Below are 17755 nucleotides of genomic sequence, written 5' to 3' on the forward strand. Positions count from 1 at the left end.
ATCAGACTTTTTTCAATATCAATATTTCCTTTGTACAATTATGAGTCTGTGTTTGCAGACTATTTCTTCTTACTACGGTCGACTATTCCCATTCATTAAAAAACCTGGGCACTAGTCTATAACATCAAACATGTTTTTCCAAACAATGTTTACATGCCATCGGCATCAGGTATATTACTAACTACGTCAGTTTTCTAGTTGTTGCACGAGTTTCTCCTGAATCGTTCGCAATGATATAAATAAATCTAAACACACTGAAAAGATAGTTTACTCGTGGACGAACATTGGAGAGGGAACATAACGATAATTCAAATAGACTACGAATATAATTAGCATCGATTGATCGAACGACCACGTTCGCCTGTGCGTGTTTTTGTATACCTGCTAAATGTACACGATCTGTTCGTCTGTAACATGGTCATACCCGCAACTCGGTATTTAGGAACGTTTATTCAAAGGAGAAATTGACCTACAAATGCTACAATTTCCTGTCGAGCCAAGTAAACGTGCCAATTTCAAGTGCAAGTAGAAAACAGGAATGAACCAGCACCATTTGTTTATTACGTGATTATTCCTGTATTCAGCTTCGGTCGTACGATTATTCAATATGATCGACTGATGCTATTAACTGCTCTGCCCGAATGATGCGCGTGTAGATGCGAATGGTGAAAGTCTGTTGATCGCTCTGCTCAACCCTGTTGAGGAGGACACGAGAGGCCTGGCCTTGGAACAGACTTTATAAAGGTAAGTGTAGATTTACGTAACATTTTAGTATGATATTGTTCTAAATATAAGCCTGAATATGATAACTACACAGTATGGATGCTTTGACAATTCTTTGATCTGATATTGTTATTTTAAACTCTGCTTTTATTTTAGCTGAGATGATGACGTGCCTAGCAATTAAGGAATATCTAATTTGAGTTGAAGTTGATCTCAGGACACAAACAATCCTTAGAAATAGAGACAAGATGAAATAAACTCCTACGCGTTACATCTCAACGATCAATGGCTACAAAAAATAAAATGAATTAGATTTATGTATGCATGAGCCGCGCCTATTCATGAAAATCACAGTGATGAATATAGGTTTGGCTCCCACGTTGTGGCTTACAATGAACCGACAAAGCCTCAACTCAATAGCAGAAAATATGTACGAAATGATTTTGGTTTTTGGTCATGTTATGTAATTTAGTTTCGCACTGTAAAATAATCGTCACCGTCATCATCATCATCATCCTCCTCCTCCTCCTCCACGCACCTTCTCCTCCTCATCACCATCATCATCATTGTCACATCACCACCCCCACCACCACCACACCACCACCTCCATAACGTATATCACATGCACATGGAGTCTTCCGACAAACAGCGGCGACAACAATAACCGTAGTCAAATGAGAGGAAATCATCCTTCCCCAACTGATAAACTACAGGATTAATTGACGCATGATATAGCCATCATTTTTCTTGTGATCTAATGGATTTTGCTGTAAGCAAAAACAACCATAGCTCCAAACAAAAACGTGTGTTCCATGGACTTGACACATGTATAATGTAATGGTACGGGATGAATCCAACATCTGTTGCAATTAGCATTCAAGGTTATGTGGTCTACAGTAGGCCTACACGCGTACATATATAAGTTGTGTCTTATTCGTAGCTGGTTTTAGAAAACGAGGAAACGATTCATTGCATCAAGTATTTGGCTTTGATTATACCTAACAATTCAGCAGCTTAGTGAACCAAATAACGGCCAGACGTACGTGACGTATTGGGTAAAATTTCTCCAGATGCGAGCGAGCAAAAATGTGAACATTCTGAATACAAATATGTGATAGATTTTGATACAATTATTTGGAAAGAGATGTCATATATTTCAACTTTTTCATTTCCTTTTCTTTCTTTTTCTCCTATTTTTCTTGGTCGTGATATTAATTTTAAATTTTCTAATTTTCATTTATTCATTCATTATTTTATTATCATTATTTTATTTTTTATCAATAAATAAATAAATAATTTTTGGTGGGGGGGGGGGCATGCCCACAAGCGCATCTGTACGCCAATCCAAAAATTCATAGTTTAAGAATAGGTGTGTGGTGTGTGTTATTTTTATATCAGAGGTAGTCGGTTTCATGGATTTGGCTACCCATAGTACAAGGTGTATTACACTAATAAAAAAATGTTGGTAATTGTTCATTTATCGCTGGCCAAGAACGAACTGTGGTCAAATTCAAAATTATCCAACATATTGGCCCGACTAGATGATGCTTCTACATTTCGACCGATAATTTGCTTATCAGATTGTCAACTATTATTTTCATCGTCGAGAAGTTACACGCTATTATGTTGGTTAATCACTCTTTATTCTGGATTTCACCTAAGCCCGACTTCTAATGAATTTTCGCCAACTGATCTTCCCTAGTTGAAGTGAGTGGAGTATCCCGTGGAGAACACTTCTTTAAAGGGATAGTTTAGTTTGACATCACGAACATTGAAGATTGAACATTTGCAATCCAATATTGGCTCTGATGGATATGAAAGAGATTTGAAACATTTCCTGACACAGAATAATAAGTTTAGGTTCTGTCGATGAATTGTTGCCAATCTCTCTCGCTCTCGTGGTGGATAGGTCAAGGCCGTATGCTTTGTGTGTATTCGTTTGCTACCAATTGATTTACTGACCGAAGTAAATTACTAGTAATGAACTAGAAAAAAAAGTACAATAGCTGCCATTGCGAAATTGTATCATATTCACGTCAACATGGTCAATGGCCCGAATTCTCAAAGGGTGTGTTACGATATAGATCGCCAATGGGCCAAAGTTAAAGGAGAATGAAACCATTGGAACAAGATAGCTTGTGTGAAAACAGAAAAATCAAAGAAACAGATCAACGAAAGTTTGAGAAAAATCGGACAAATAATGAGAAAGTTATGAGCATTTGAATATTGCGATCACTAATGCTATAGAGATAGCAATTGGCAATGCGACAAAGATGTGTGATGTCACTTGTGAACACTCTCTCACATTCTTTAGTATATATTTCACTTGAATTGCCTCTTTTATCACATCTATCCATAAATCATACTGTTCTTTCTACATGAGGGCATGTAATACATATTTTTTTAAAATACATCATGGATAAAGAGTTTGTATCATCATAAGAAAAAGCAAAAAGAGACATTTTGAGGGTATTTTATAGTCCACTAAAGGGAAAGTTGCTCATCAGTGACATCGCACATCCTTGTCGCATTGCCAATGTGAGGATATCCATATCCATATCCATATAGCATTATTTGTCCGATTTTTCTCAAACTTTCTTTATTCTTATTCTTTGATTTTTCTGTTTCTACACAAGCCTATTTGTTCCAAAGGTTTCACTCCCTTTAACCCGGGCTAAGTTAGCCACCCTTTGAGAAATCGGGCTCATTAGGGCACGACAAAGACAATAAATACCATATTGTAGGTATATGGTTTCTGATGAATACCATAAATACCATATTGTAGGTATATGGTTTCTGATGAATACCATAAATACCATATTGTAGGTATATGGTTTCTGATGATATTGACTTACATTTATGATGCACCGGGGTATGTATGTAACATAATGAAATCAAGCATGGAGGTAAATGAATCAAAACATCTATGTGAGCACATAATCACCTGTTTTAGTATCTCCTACTATGTATCATGTCAAAATTCGGTTAAGAATGACTTTCAGTATTTTGTAAGAACTTATTTTGACAGTTGGGGATTAAGGGCCTTTGTTTGAAAAAAATAATAACAATAAATGATAATCTGAATAATAATAAATACTGATAATGATAACAGTAGTAATAATGATAATATATAATAATAAAAATAATAATCATTATTATAATATAAAAGTGGATATTGAACATAATCAGCTTGACTTGGTCAATTCATTCTTTATGAATTATACGTATATGATAAGATTGACATGTTCTCTTTAACAATATGCCTAATATAGTTTTAAGTATCATGTAGGCTAAAGTGGTGTGTATGATATGAATTTGTGCTGGTATAATAAACTTATTCACATTAGAATATCGATTTCATAATGATCTACATGTATATGTATCTAGGTATGTATCAGAAATATTATTCGGGTGGGGGAGGGAGGGGGGTAAGACGCATTAAAAAATCAGAAAAAAAATCGGAAAGGAGCAATGCGGCCAAGATCGTCATTGGGGTGCTTTCGTGCACACTGTGGAGGATTTTTTTTTCAACTAAAATGTAAGTTTTCAAACGATTTGGATGGCAACTGCCCATGCGCCCGCTGCATACGACCATGTACTGTATATATACATGCATACCTATTATATATAGCTCGTAGTTTATTCATAAAAATGATTCCACTTATAATGATGTTGTTAAAGTGCTGGCTTTATGTCTCTACGCGGGGACGTGACTCGCTATGGACAAACCCTCGACATCATTCCTCATTTGGCTTCATGTCAAGTTCCTTTGCCTTCATATTTTCACGCATTTCAAGATCGACACTGATCTTGGCTTCCCGCTTTTGAATATCATGACGTCATACCAAAATCGTGACGTCATACCAATGTCAAGCTCTTCGTAATCATATCATGTCAAGCCTCCTGTCATGTGATGGTCACAAGTTACAACATTATTACAACTTGCAATTGGCCTAGTTGTGTAACTTTGTGTTTATACGATGATGTCACCCCGCCCAGCTGCAAATGGCGGGAATGACCGGGAGAGGGGGGGGGGGGGGGTGCTTATTATTCATGCCATTCCTAGCATATTCCCAAATATAACCTGCCTTAATGTCTCTTATTTATTGGGAATTTCTCTGACAAGGGAATTTCTCTGACAGCCAATGTAACAGTTTGGTTGGGAGACAACCTGCATGGAGCCGTTGTGAGGCAAACTGCAAGGGCCATATACAATCCACACAACTCGTCTAAATCAACAACTTACTGTCATTTTCATCAGAAATCACGAAACGACAAAGGTGCAGCGAATAAGACAGATCGATGGCCGACGAGAGGAAAGAAACGTCGGAGAGCGAAGTCATCGAGGGTATGAACGTCGATGAAGGTGTTGTTGGCGAGGTCTACGGCGAGGAAAAGCAGACACAATGTGGTATCGGGGCATGGCATCCCCGTCGCTTGCAGGTATGAGAAATAGCAATCCATATAGCATTTATCATCACTCTCTTTATTGATCACTTTATACTTGTCACCGTGAAGGAAGGAAACAAAAATTTAACTCAAATTAAAAATAATCACTCGATAATTATGTAAGTGAAAGTTATATAAGTAATAGTCTTCTCATGTTTATTTCTGTTTCAATTATGAAATTACAAAACTAAACAAAATTCAATATTTCACAACCTTACACGCACCGCCCGCCCGGATTGAGAAAATACTCTTATAATGCCTTTATGGCCGGGTATCGAGTTAACGTATACTCCATCAATAAAACCATATTTATTTAATTTTGATATCATTCTATCTATTCATTGCAAATGATTTCAATCATAACAAGCTCTGACCTTCAGTTATTGTAAATTAACTGCAAATGATTTATTTAGAAAGTACTCGAAGTATACATTACAAATATTTGAAAGCCAGGACATTTTCTGTCCTCTTATTTCCGTAAAGAATCCCAATATTTACATATCCACATCCCGTTTCTTTATCTCTTTCTTTTCCTCTTTCTCCCTCTGTATTTATTCATTATCTTCTTTATCTTTTACTTTTTATTTTCTCTGTTTTTGCTTTTTCTTCTCGTTTTCTCATTCTTCTTATTCTTTTCCCTCGTTTTTCTCCTCCTCCTTCATTTTCTCCTTTTTCATAATCATCATCATCATTTTTGTCTTCTCTCATTATTCTTCTTTTTAATTTCATCATTCTTTTCTTTCGTTTCCTCTCTATCTCCCTTCTACTTCTCTCTCTCCCTCTAGTTCTGTAACAGTCCAATCGGCTTCCTGATATGCCTATGCTTCTTCGGTTTCACGCAAGGTATGACGGTCAATGGCATCGTGTACGTGGTAACGACCACGCTCGAACGCAGGTTCAACCTCCCGAGCGTCCAGAGCGGCTTCATCTCGAGCTCGTACGACTTCGGTGTCCTACTGGTCGTCGTCTTCGTCACGTACTTCGGAGAGAGGGCTCACAAACCGAGGTGGTTGGGGATAGGAGCTTTGGGGTTCGCGGCAAGCTCGTTCCTGTTTTCCTTGCCACATTTCACGACTGGACGTTACCAGTACCAGGTAATTCCTTTTCGTAGTTTTGTGGGGCCGTGAACCCCAATCCTACTTTCAAATTAAGGCATGAATTTTGTGTATACATAATCGGTCAGATTTTTGTTACGACTTCCAACAATTGGTTTGTCGTCGTCGTCGTTTTTATCATCATCATCTTCATTAAAATCATAATCATCACCATCACCATCGTCGTCATCATCATCACCACCACCCACCACCACCATCATCATCATCATCATTATCATCATCATCTCCACCATCATTATCAATATCATCATCATAATCACCACCACCACCACCAAGACCATCACCTCAGCCATGATTATGATGACAATGGTCATAACCATCCCACCAGTATCCGTTACCTTCACTTCCATCAGTTTGTGCTAATCAAAACTTTTTTTTCAACCCATGCAGACGGCAGGCATTGACACTTGTTCACTGGATGGCAACGCGACCCTTGATCGGGAGTGTACGGGGAGCTCTGGAGGACTCAGTCACTACATTGGTGTCTTCATCCTCGCCCAACTCCTGCACGGATTCAGTGCATCTGGTATCTACACATTGGGTGTCACCTACATCGATGAGAATGTTGAGACCAAACGCTCACCTCTGTATGTGGGTATGTACGTAATGGCAAGTGACAGAATATAACTATTTTATGTATTTCATGACATTGATGACATTGTTGAGAACAAACTGCATTGTAGTTGACGGCACCAAGTGGACATTGGGACACAAGGAGCATTTGCCCTCCCCAGTTCCCAGTTGCCCTCTCTAATCTTTGAAATTATTGTGGAAGAAAAACATTTTGGAGTGATTTTTAAATAGCAAGTTCTTGTCGGCCCTTGCCAACAACATTTTGTTTTGCCTTCCACTTTCCAAATCCTGGTGCCGCCACTGTGTATCTGTAGAGACTAGTGATACACCTGAATGGGCGCGGAAAGTAAAGGGGGGGGGGGGGTAAGACATATGGTTCAGTTGATCTCATTTTTACACCTGCATGGAAGGTAGGCGATTTATTATTGTGTAATATTATATGGATAGGTTTACACAATGCTTACGCCTGCTATTCTCTTTTGAAAATTCTCTTTAAAAAATATTAATTTTGCACAGGTCTCTTTCAGGGTATGTCAACGCTTGGCCCAGCCTTAGGGTATCTCATCGGGGGACTCTTCTTAAACCACTATACGGACGTCACCATAGATCAAGAAAGGTACGATTATCAAGGTTCTATTAAAGTACATAGTCATACAGTGGATTATATAAAAACATTCCTTGTAATAAACACCCACCAACATAAATGGGTGATGATACAAGATTGATCTGCATTTTGCTGCACTCAACCCAGGTGAGGTGGGTTCCTCGCAGGATTAATTCCTTGAAAGCACCAAGCGCCTTCAATAGCTTGGGCTAAAGCTGGGGTGATAATTTACACAGTGCCCTCTTTAAACGGTAACTACATAATAGGTAAATGCTCCATATTGTTATCAATGGGTAATAATCATATCCCAGCCCGCTAACTTCTGTTTAGATATGAATATTTAGACATTAAGCTATCGCATTAACATCAACACTTCGTCACCACATTCTATCATTTGATTAAATTATATTTCGTTCAGTAATATGCTGGTTTTTGGAGGAGGTGTAGAAAGGGGGATGGGGGTGTTCAAGTGTCTTGTTCGTTCTCTAATGCAACCTGCTGGTTTTAATGAACATAATACTAATCGTAATAATGATAATTATAGCAATATCAGGGGAAAGTGGCGTAACATATTACCCGATCCTGTATAGGCCTATCAATACATATCATATTTCACACTTCCTTATTATTATGTTGAGAACCTGACAAGAAGGAAGATGTGTTTTTTTTATTCAAATATTTATTATTCGGCCAGTATTGCAACCCAATATATACGGTTTATGTTGTCTAATGTTCCCAGTCAGCTACAGTGCTCGATCGGATATGCGTTATGTTGACATTTTCATCTAATGGTACTCTCTAATTGTAAACTATCTATCTAGTCCTTTATCACGCTAGTTTCGGAGTGATTCTATTAGATCACTCCCTTTAGAGTGAACTGTACATCCCTTTAGATATTTACACGCCAAGATGAGGCAAAATCCTCTCATAAAAGATGGGCTGAAATCGTCTTGCCCCAGAAGAGCAATTAGCTTGTCGAAAAGGTGTTAATATAGAGACAATCCTTCAGCGTGATTTGAAAAAAAAAAAACCATACCTAGTAGAACTCCAGACGAACTGCACACATTTCCTTACGAGGGTTAAGCTAGTCTTCATAGCCATTTCGACAGCTCAAACTTGACTCACTTATCAATGACCTTTAAAATAGGTCATATCACTTCCTCATCTTATAGTTGTGAATCATGGATTCGAGAGTTCCCGTTATAGAAATTATTCCTTCACGACCAGTCGGTTCAAATATGAACCTCAGAACTGTTGGTTAAACAAAATTACAAGCAAAGATTTTCTAACCAACGGGCGGACTGCTAGTATATTTTCCATATTTTGTTGGGTTAGTTAAACATTTTTGAGATTGCGTTCAAATTCCGTTTTGCTTGAAGGATAATTAATGTATTACACATTGGCAAAGGGGCAAACATTGAAATTTGTGGGCTCTTTAACCACTCTTAGACCACTGAATAATGATTATCTATATATATATATATATCTTTATGACCTTTCCAATATCTACTAGACGACTTCCGTTTGCCTTTAGCCATGAGATCATTCAATGATATATTTAATTGGAAGTTCTATTCCCAGCAAAGGAATGAGATTTTCCCGTAGTGTAAACTTAGAAATTACACACAAAGAGCGGTAGATTTATCATTTGAGCGAACCATCGGGATGTATAAAAAAATCGGACATTTGCATGTATACTGTTTACCCAATGAAACCGATAATCAATGAGTGAAATTTAGGCAGGTGAATTCGTAAACCGCAACTGTGTGGTTATGTTTGTAAAATTTTGTTGTGTCGCATGAGTTCTTCTAGTGAATACGATATAACTGATGAAGTGAGAGAAGTGACAAATTTATAATTGACCAAAAATGAACGACAACAAACACATACCGCGTATTTCTCTCGAAGACGTTTGCTAATTAAGGAGAACAATAATAAGCCGTTCCCATTAGCACATTTTGCAAGACAAACTTGCAAAAGCAGCAGAGTAAAAAAAAATCTGAGATAATAGTAATGATAAATAATGATGTAAAGTGCGATTCCGTCTTTCAGAGATCTATACTTTTGTTTGTTTTGATAGCTTAACGATTTCTTCAGACAGTCCTTTATGGGTTGGTGCTTGGTGGCTTGGTTTCATCCTGACAGGATGCATGGCTCTATCGATCGCTCTTCCTTTCCTCATGTTTCCAAGATCTATGCCAGGTAAGCCAAGGCATGGAGGGCATGATAAAGAGAAAGAAAATGACAGATTCTTTTTCCCCGTACCAAGAATCTTGAGTGGTGATATGGGTATGATAGATGATGATGAACTAATGATTTGTATGCCGTTCTTGGATTAACACAGACGAAGGGTGACAAACATAAAATATTGTAATAATGATTGTAGATGGCTATTATTTCATTCTTTTATTTGTCAATATGTCCTTTATATACAGATTCTGAATGATTTCCCATCATTTTTTTTTGACTTGATGGAAACAAAAGGTACATCTCTCATTTTGAATTTTAATATTTCACGATTTGAAATGACTGATAAGTTTTACACCCTTGCTTTTTCAGTACAATTGCACTATTTGTTTTTAGAATGACCATAGAAATAAACAAGTTTCCTTAGTTTTCAGCGGCCAAAGAGTTAGCTTTGAAGAGAGTATCTCAAACACAGAAAGGTTCTGAGTTTGCTGCACGGGCGGGCTACGGAAACGCTTTGAAAGATTTCCCCAAAGCCAGCTTAAACCTGATTAAAAACATCCCTTTCATGTGTGTGAACGGAGCTGCCATCACCGAGTGGTTTATCATATCATCCCTTGCGACATTTGGACCGAAGTTTATGGAAACGCAATTCAACATTCCTGCAAGTGATGCAGCATTAAAAACAGGTTAGCTTTTAAGCATTTTCTAATTTCTTCTTCTTCTTCATCATCCTCATCATCCTCATCATCTTCTTCTTCTTCTCCTCCTCCTCCTTGTCACCGACGATCGTGGTGATGCTTCAATATTTAAACGAAATGTTGATTGAATAGTCTCGTTTTTTTCTGCTTGGATATGAAAAAGAGGTTTTGTTTATAAATTTGCTTAAAAAGATCACCATATTTTGCTTGTATAGGCATTCTAGAATTGGTTTTGGGAGTTATTTTTCTATGAAAAGAAACTCTAGTTAGGGCATTTGATGCAGCAGTTTGTCTGTTTTTTTGTTCATACAGGTTTTCTTGTGATCCCTGCCAGTCTCTGCGGTGCCTTAGTCGGTGGCTGGATTGTTACCTTCTTTAACTTCCAATATCGTGGAATGATTCGTTTCTGTCTGGGTAGTCTTTTATTTGGCTTCTGTATGCTGCCAGCATTCTCCATACAATGTCCCAATGTGCCTTTTGCCGGTGTGTCCGTTGCATATTCAAACACGTGAGTACCAGAGGACATATGAACCGTCTGCGTTTCGCCTCTAGAAATCTTGATAGAAGACTTTACCTTTTTTATGGGCTCTTGATTGATGATTTGATACAAGATCAATAATAGGAGGAGCTATTATTATTAGCCGGCTAAGCTTAGGCTACCTATTCAGGTGCACACAACTTTTTTACCGGTACCCATCTACCTTATGATCAAAGAAATATAACATACCAGTCGCATTTTGTAGAGAAAGGTATTAATACCTCAAAATTTTTGTTAATTCTTCTCTTCCATTTTTTACCGTTTAGAGGAAATATTGAAAGAGATGGAATGTTAGACAGCAATCTGACCGCATCTTGCAATACGGGATGCGGCTGCTCCACTACATACGATCCAGTGTGTGGGACTGATGGTATCTTGTACTACTCAGCATGCTTCGCAGGTTGCTTAGAAACTGGGGAGATAAACGGAGTGGAAAAGGTATTTCATTACCCCATTTCGAGAGAACGTTCTCGTAAACAGAAATCTTATACCTTCGACATGTACATGTATAATATCTGCATGAAGGTATTGATTACTTGGTTAACCAGCATGATAATTCTTGTCGGCTTTCTATAAAAGACCTGGCCGTGGATATATTCAACTATTTTTTTTTCATGGCAGATGAGCTTTTCTATTCAGGATTAGTCAACATATATTTTCTTATGGTTATCTTGTTACTGCTATCTTTTTTGCAGCGTTATTTATTTCGTATTTATCTAACATCCTTTGTGTAATTGCAATGGATACTCGAAAATTATATTTTTGACTCATTAACACTATTATAATGGACATGCTTATAAAATAACCTGGAGCCAATATTACCTTGTTTATTTTTACTTCATGATTTTATTTTTTCTGTGTGTATGAAACAGATGTATACCAACTGCACATGTATTGGCAACTCGACTATTGACCCGGAGGTGCTTGGAGGCTCGGCAGAGCTGGGTCGCTGTCCCCAATCGTGTTCAAAAGAAACTCTGTATATCTTTCTTACATTTCTTCAGCTTTTAGGCACCTTTTTAGCCTTGGTCCCGTCCACCATGGCCTCAATAAGGTATGTTTTTGATAAATTTTGTGCTGTTATCAAGTTAGAGCTAACATTAACTGACATCACCGACATATTGATTTTTTTTTGTGTGAATGACAGATAAATTTGATAATTTTGTATCGTAATAGGATCATCATTTTATTAGTGATAAGTGATCTTAAAATGCCCGTCATTACTGTATCATTGATATTATATTTATTATCATTGTTGTCATTATTGATATTATTATTATCACTATTTTCAAAGATGCCATTTTTTTTATTATTGTTATTCTTATTATTATTGTTTGTGTTGTTGTCACCATAATCAATAAGAAAATTACTCGCAAAATCTTACACTTCTATTTGTTATTCTGACCTTTTAGATGTGTTTCACACGATCAGCGTTCGTTTGCACTTGGTATTCAATCACTTTGCTTCAGAGCTTTCGGTAAGTTGTATAATATCATATCATAAGAAGCAATAGAAATCATACGTTCTGATTAGATAGAGATATTTGTTATATAAATTCGTGTTTTTGATTATAAATACATGCAAATTGATTCCTTATTGTTCTTTACTCCTTAATTCCTTATCTCAAAATGAGCAATGATATATTTCATCCAACAATCTATATTTTATGAATAAACGAAACGAACAAATGTAGCAATATGAATTATGTAAAAAAAAGAAATGTAGGTTAACTTTATGATTCTTGGTGATCTTGTTGGTTTGACAATAGAACTCATTTCATAAGAATTACTTCCCGTCTCTTTCGTCCAGGAACAATTCCCGGTCCTGTTGTGTTTGGCGCCCTCATCGACCGAGTTTGTGTATTGTGGCAAGACTCCTGTGACGGCTCGGCCTGCTTAATTTACGACAACAAACAATTCGGACTGACGGCACTGTTGCTCTGTATGATGCTGAGACTGTTATCCATTTTCTTCTTTATAGGAGCGCTAGCGTTTTATAAACCAAGTAGCAATGAAAGGATAAGTGTGGTAGATGTGGATCAAAATGCAAGAGAGTCAGTTCATAAAGATGATACTGCGTGATAATAGCTTTGAATGAGCATCTTCAAAAATGTTATTTTGTTACGAATCTGTATCAAGTATTTATATTTCTAAATTTGAAATAATACACAATGACCAGCATGCTTTTCAGTTGAATTTTTTCAAACGACTATCTTTGACCATTTTCGTCTTATTTTCGTTGAGTCTCATCCGCAGGAAACGAAAAACGTGAAGGGTTAAAAACAGGATGAAAACAAAGAAGTGTGCAAAATCAACGAATAATGTATTTCTCTCAATATTCTTTGTCTTCGATTTCTGACTTCTTCCACTTTTGAATATTGGGACCAAGTGATGCTTTTGGCCCCAGTGACATTATTCTTTTTGAGACTTTTCTATGCAAATAACTTATTGGTAGGAGTGGAATGAGGCTGAAAGAGAATCGTATGAAAATCGATTCGACTTTAAATCTTTTCAGTTTAAGTCGACTAACGAAAAGTTGTCTGTCAACATGGCGAGATAATTATTAAGCCAAGTCGACATAATCATAAAAACAGGTTGTATGTCGACATGGTCAGATAGATTATCTCGCCAATTCGACAAATGAAAAATCTATACATGGTGAGAGATAGTAAATGACGAGATTTAGTTTTATATCAACACCATGCAGGTACCTTATCCCGTAATTGAAAACGAATCTTGGCCGTTGCAGCGTTGCTAGTGATATACCAACATCCATTGGTGCGTGGTGTGCACTTCTGGATATAAAATTAAATCTCGCCTTTAATTGCTTATGTCTATATGGCGAGTTCATGTATCTTGCCACGTTGACAAACAACCTTTCATAAGTCGACTCGATGGAATAACGTAACTCGCCATGTTGACAAAAAACTTTTATGTCGAACTGGCAAGATAATTATTTCGCCATCATGATGTCGACATACTACTTTTCATATGTCGTCTTGGCGACTTGACAAGTCGATGGCACTTAAAATCCTCCGTAAGTAGTCGCAGAAACGTACTAAAATTCTCCCAATAATAATCCTTACAAACTTTTTATTCATATATCAAAATTCTCCTATTAGATAGCGATAGCAATATATTTTTTCTCTTTGTTTCTTACCGCTTTTAATATTTTCAGCATGCCATATTTTCTTTCTCAGGGAACATGTAAAGATTGACGAAAAACAAACACATTGTTTTGAAATAATGTTCGAGCAGTCGGTCATAATTATAGAGCATTTAATCTTTATATAGCAAATAAGGGTCAACTGCTGAATTGCCCTGTTGATATCCCACTTCAGGAATGGATTTTCAACGTTTTAAAATAAAGTAACGAATGTGGAGGAGGGGGGGGGGGGGGGGATCACGGTTCAATTATCTATTTGCTTATTTAGTTTAATCCAACGATATATGGTATCAGTTTAGGTAATCTCTGACACAATTTCAAGGACCGCATAAAACAGTATTCTTTTTGCCCGTTTTTCGAATGAAAACGAGATTCACAGTAAAAACTTAGATCAGGGATTCTCAAATGGTGGCGCGCGCGCCACTTGTGGCGCACCGAGCCTTGCGGAGTGGCGCTTGGGAGTTGGTATAAAAAAAAGTAAAAATAAGGAAAAATTGGGGAAATAAAAATGTATCTACCAGTAACCTGGAAATAAGGATTTGGTGATCATTTTAATACAAAGAGAAAACAAAAACTCTTTACTTGACACTTAATTGCTAATTGATTTCCTCAAATTTTGTCCAATTTAGCACTCGATAACCCCTATTATGGAGGATCGATGGTGTTCTCCTTTTTATTTATTCTTACAAAGTTTATGTGCCACAGAAGTGATATGAAAACCTCGTTTGTAGGATTTCTATTTCAACGGCGATAAATTTTGCATTTCCAGAGTATAAGTTTTGGTTAAGAGTTAAACATCAAATAATGTGATATTTAAAGAACATCCTGATCATAATAGATTATGAATTTGGGACATAACAAGCAGAAACCTTGTTTCCGTACCGATTGAAATCCGAAGTTGTAAAAGTGAAATATATGTTTGCTCAGGGGCCCGTTGCAGAAAGAGTTGCAATCAATCGCAACTCTGAAAATCATGCGCAACTTGATTTTCAACCAATCAACAGCGCGCATTTTGGACTTGCGATTGATTTTTTTGACTTGCGTTTAAACGCAACTCTTTCTGCAACGGACCCCAGATGTATTGCTTGCCGTGATTGTCTGCATGCACTCTTGCTAAGGACGAACTGAATGAATAATACTGCACGTGAGTTGTAGAGAAAGATGGGCAGTTTGGGGCGCTAGGGCAGTGTAACGCCTAATTTTCAGCCCTTGCAAAATCGGGGAACGTAACTTTAGCCACTGGGGTACAGATGGGGGCCCCCATGTGTTTCACGGCCAAGAAAAAAAAGGAGAAAGGGAAAGAAAAAGAAAGGGAACGAGTGGAATTATCTTAATATTATGTCAAAATATATATTTTGTATTGAAAAGTTCAATATTTTTACTTCAGCTGCCATATCTAGCCCTCTTAATTTTTTTTACCCATTACGCCACTTGCTTCAGCCAATAGATCTGGTGCAGAACAGTCTGAACTAGTGGTATCATTGGTATGTTGTGAACAAGTCACTGGTCATTTTTCTTTTAATATTAATATTGTGTAGTTTGTTGGCATTTGTATTTTTTTCTGTTGATATTAATTGCAGCACCTCTGCATGGGCAATTTAAAAGGCCTCATATTCCAAAACTTCTGGGGGCTCTTCCCTCTCGACCCCCATCAGGGGCCTCTGGACCCCCTCCGCTGATATTGCGTAATGGATAGTGGAGCATTACCGATTCTCAACAAGAAATGTGGCGCTTCCAAAAAAGTAATTGAGAATGGCTGACTTAGATACTTTATGAACTTATTATTTCAATCAGTGTTGTTTTTTGTAAATTTCAACAATGTAACTTTTTACCAAACATTTAAGCCTTATATATAACTTCGTTAACCCCCCCCCCACAAATCCCCCAATATTTTCATTAGTAAATCACACATTCAACTCGTACATTGGGCCGTATTCTGAATTCAGGTTTAACTTAGACCACGGTCTAAATCTGTGCTAAATTATGGGGAGCCATTTTTCAACAAATTTGTTTATTTGTTTTTGCTTTCATAATAAAGAAAGAGACTTCAGTTATCATTCCCAGACATTTATGAACAATTGGGATGTTACATGAGTTAATAAATGGAATGTGACCACAGCTTTAAACCAGAGTTTAATTCAAACCTGAGCTCAGAATACGGGCCATGTTTAAAATGTTTTAACATATATATATATATCATGTATAAAATCTCCGGGTTCTCTAATTTGATTGTGTTTTTATTAAGTGTACATGTATTTTTGTCTACGTTCAAACATTGGAACCCTTTTGATTATGTCAACGAGTAATCGAATGATTGATTTACTCTTGAAGAACGAGGCTATTTGAGATATATCGCGCGATCGTGCCGAAATTTGGGACGCACATAAACTACAAGCCATGCAGTATATGAAAAAAATATGAAAATAATTGTTTTTTATTTACTATGAATAAAATATGCAAATGTATTCGTGAAAATAATTATTTGCAAATTTTACAACCATTTTCACTTCAAATTTTCTTCTTTTTTTCCAGATGTCATCTTTTTAATCTACTTGACATGTTTCCACAAAGACAAATTGCGAAAGCCATTTTTTTTTCTCATGTATTTTTTTTGTTTTAAGAATTTCCTTTGTATTTTTTGTGGTTTTTATTGTTTCTTTTTCAATAGAAATTAATACAGACCATTTAACAATTAAATTTAACCCTAAATTAATTAAGCAGACCAATAAGAACGAAAAATCAACCTTTTATGAATTTCATCTCCCATAGACTTTGTACACAAAGTATAAAAATTAGTCATGACGTTACGTGGCGTCGCGATGCTATACCCGTGCTTCGCGAATTTGGTATCATAAGTTGCCCGAGACCTTGAGTTTCACTTCGAATTTTCCTTTTTTTTATTTTTAAGGTAAAACAATTTTGCCGCGCTATCTTTTTGCGTTTTGGAAATATCGCGCGAAGCATAGAGGAGGGGGGGGGGGGCATCATGCCTCACAGTTCTTTTAGGGATAATCTTAAACTTTAGACCAAGTAGATTATAGGGTCAAAAGGGTACAGGGTATTTAATGTAATGTATATCATTCCTTGTGAGATATTCAGTAAATGTGCTAATTCGTTAAGTGCCTGAAAACAAAGACTATGCTGTTGGGGCTTCATAGCACTAAGGTTTACAGTACATTACGAGAAATAACAACGACCAATCAATTTGACTGGCGCATGAGTTTTAGGATCTCCGAATCCACTTTCAACCAATCTATCGTTTCAAACTTTCAATGATCAGTAATCTTTGTGTAACGGTGCCTGAACAGCAAAAGTAAGTAAGAGTATACATGTATTGCTCGATTAAAATGTAAATTTCTCACAAATATTACGTCCAGTTAAAAGTCATATGCGTTAGTTTTAATGCCCGTAATTTTTTTCTTTTAAATGCATATTATTTGGAATCATCTTGCAATCTGTATGATTTATTTCTTGATGTTATAAACTTACTTTCGGTAGATTCAGAAGAAATTACATTTTTTAGTGGGATTAACTGAAATGAGTCCATTTGGAAGGGGGACGTCAAAAGGAGCATTTTTTCTGATTTTTAAAGCCAACTCAATGTCACCTTGGACTTCTCCTTTCAATGAAAATATTAGAAACACACAATCCCCAATCTGGAAGTGGTTTGTTTGTTGCCCTATATTTCAGCCCAGAAGAT

General features: G+C 36.8%; 1 protein-coding gene across 1 annotated transcript; it reads left to right on the forward strand.

Moving 5' to 3' along the window:
- The first annotated feature begins 4874 nt into the window (after positions 1-4874).
- On the forward strand, positions 4875-13470 carry LOC121420816 (solute carrier organic anion transporter family member 4A1-like). The gene is made up of 11 exons (XM_041615451.1): positions 4875-5166; positions 5958-6266; positions 6678-6882; positions 7377-7476; positions 9545-9666; positions 10086-10340; positions 10665-10860; positions 11157-11328; positions 11763-11944; positions 12303-12367; positions 12700-13470. Exons 1-11 carry the CDS (start codon positions 5026-5028, stop codon positions 12969-12971), a joined length of 2019 nt encoding a protein of 672 aa, XP_041471385.1. The 5' UTR covers positions 4875-5025; the 3' UTR covers positions 12972-13470.
- Positions 13471-17755: the final 4285 nt, after the last annotated feature.

The sequence above is a fragment of the Lytechinus variegatus genome, chromosome 1, assembly GCF_018143015.1.
Source record: "Lytechinus variegatus isolate NC3 chromosome 1, Lvar_3.0, whole genome shotgun sequence".
Classification (NCBI taxonomy): Eukaryota; Metazoa; Echinodermata; class Echinoidea; order Temnopleuroida; family Toxopneustidae; genus Lytechinus; species Lytechinus variegatus.

What these genes read in the sequence shown, in the direction of transcription:
- LOC121420816 (XM_041615451.1), top strand. Translation starts at nt 5,026, where the DNA reads ATGGCCGACGAGAGGAAAGAAACGTCGGAGAGCGAAGTCATCGAGGGT. An exon ending in GGCATCCCCGTCGCTTGCAG is followed by an intron (nt 5,167 to 5,957) that starts GTATGAGAAATA and finishes CTCTCCCTCTAG; the next exon opens with TTCTGTAACAGTCCAATCGG. An exon ending in AGATAAACGGAGTGGAAAAG is followed by an intron (nt 11,329 to 11,762) that starts GTATTTCATTAC and finishes TGTATGAAACAG; the next exon opens with ATGTATACCAACTGCACATG.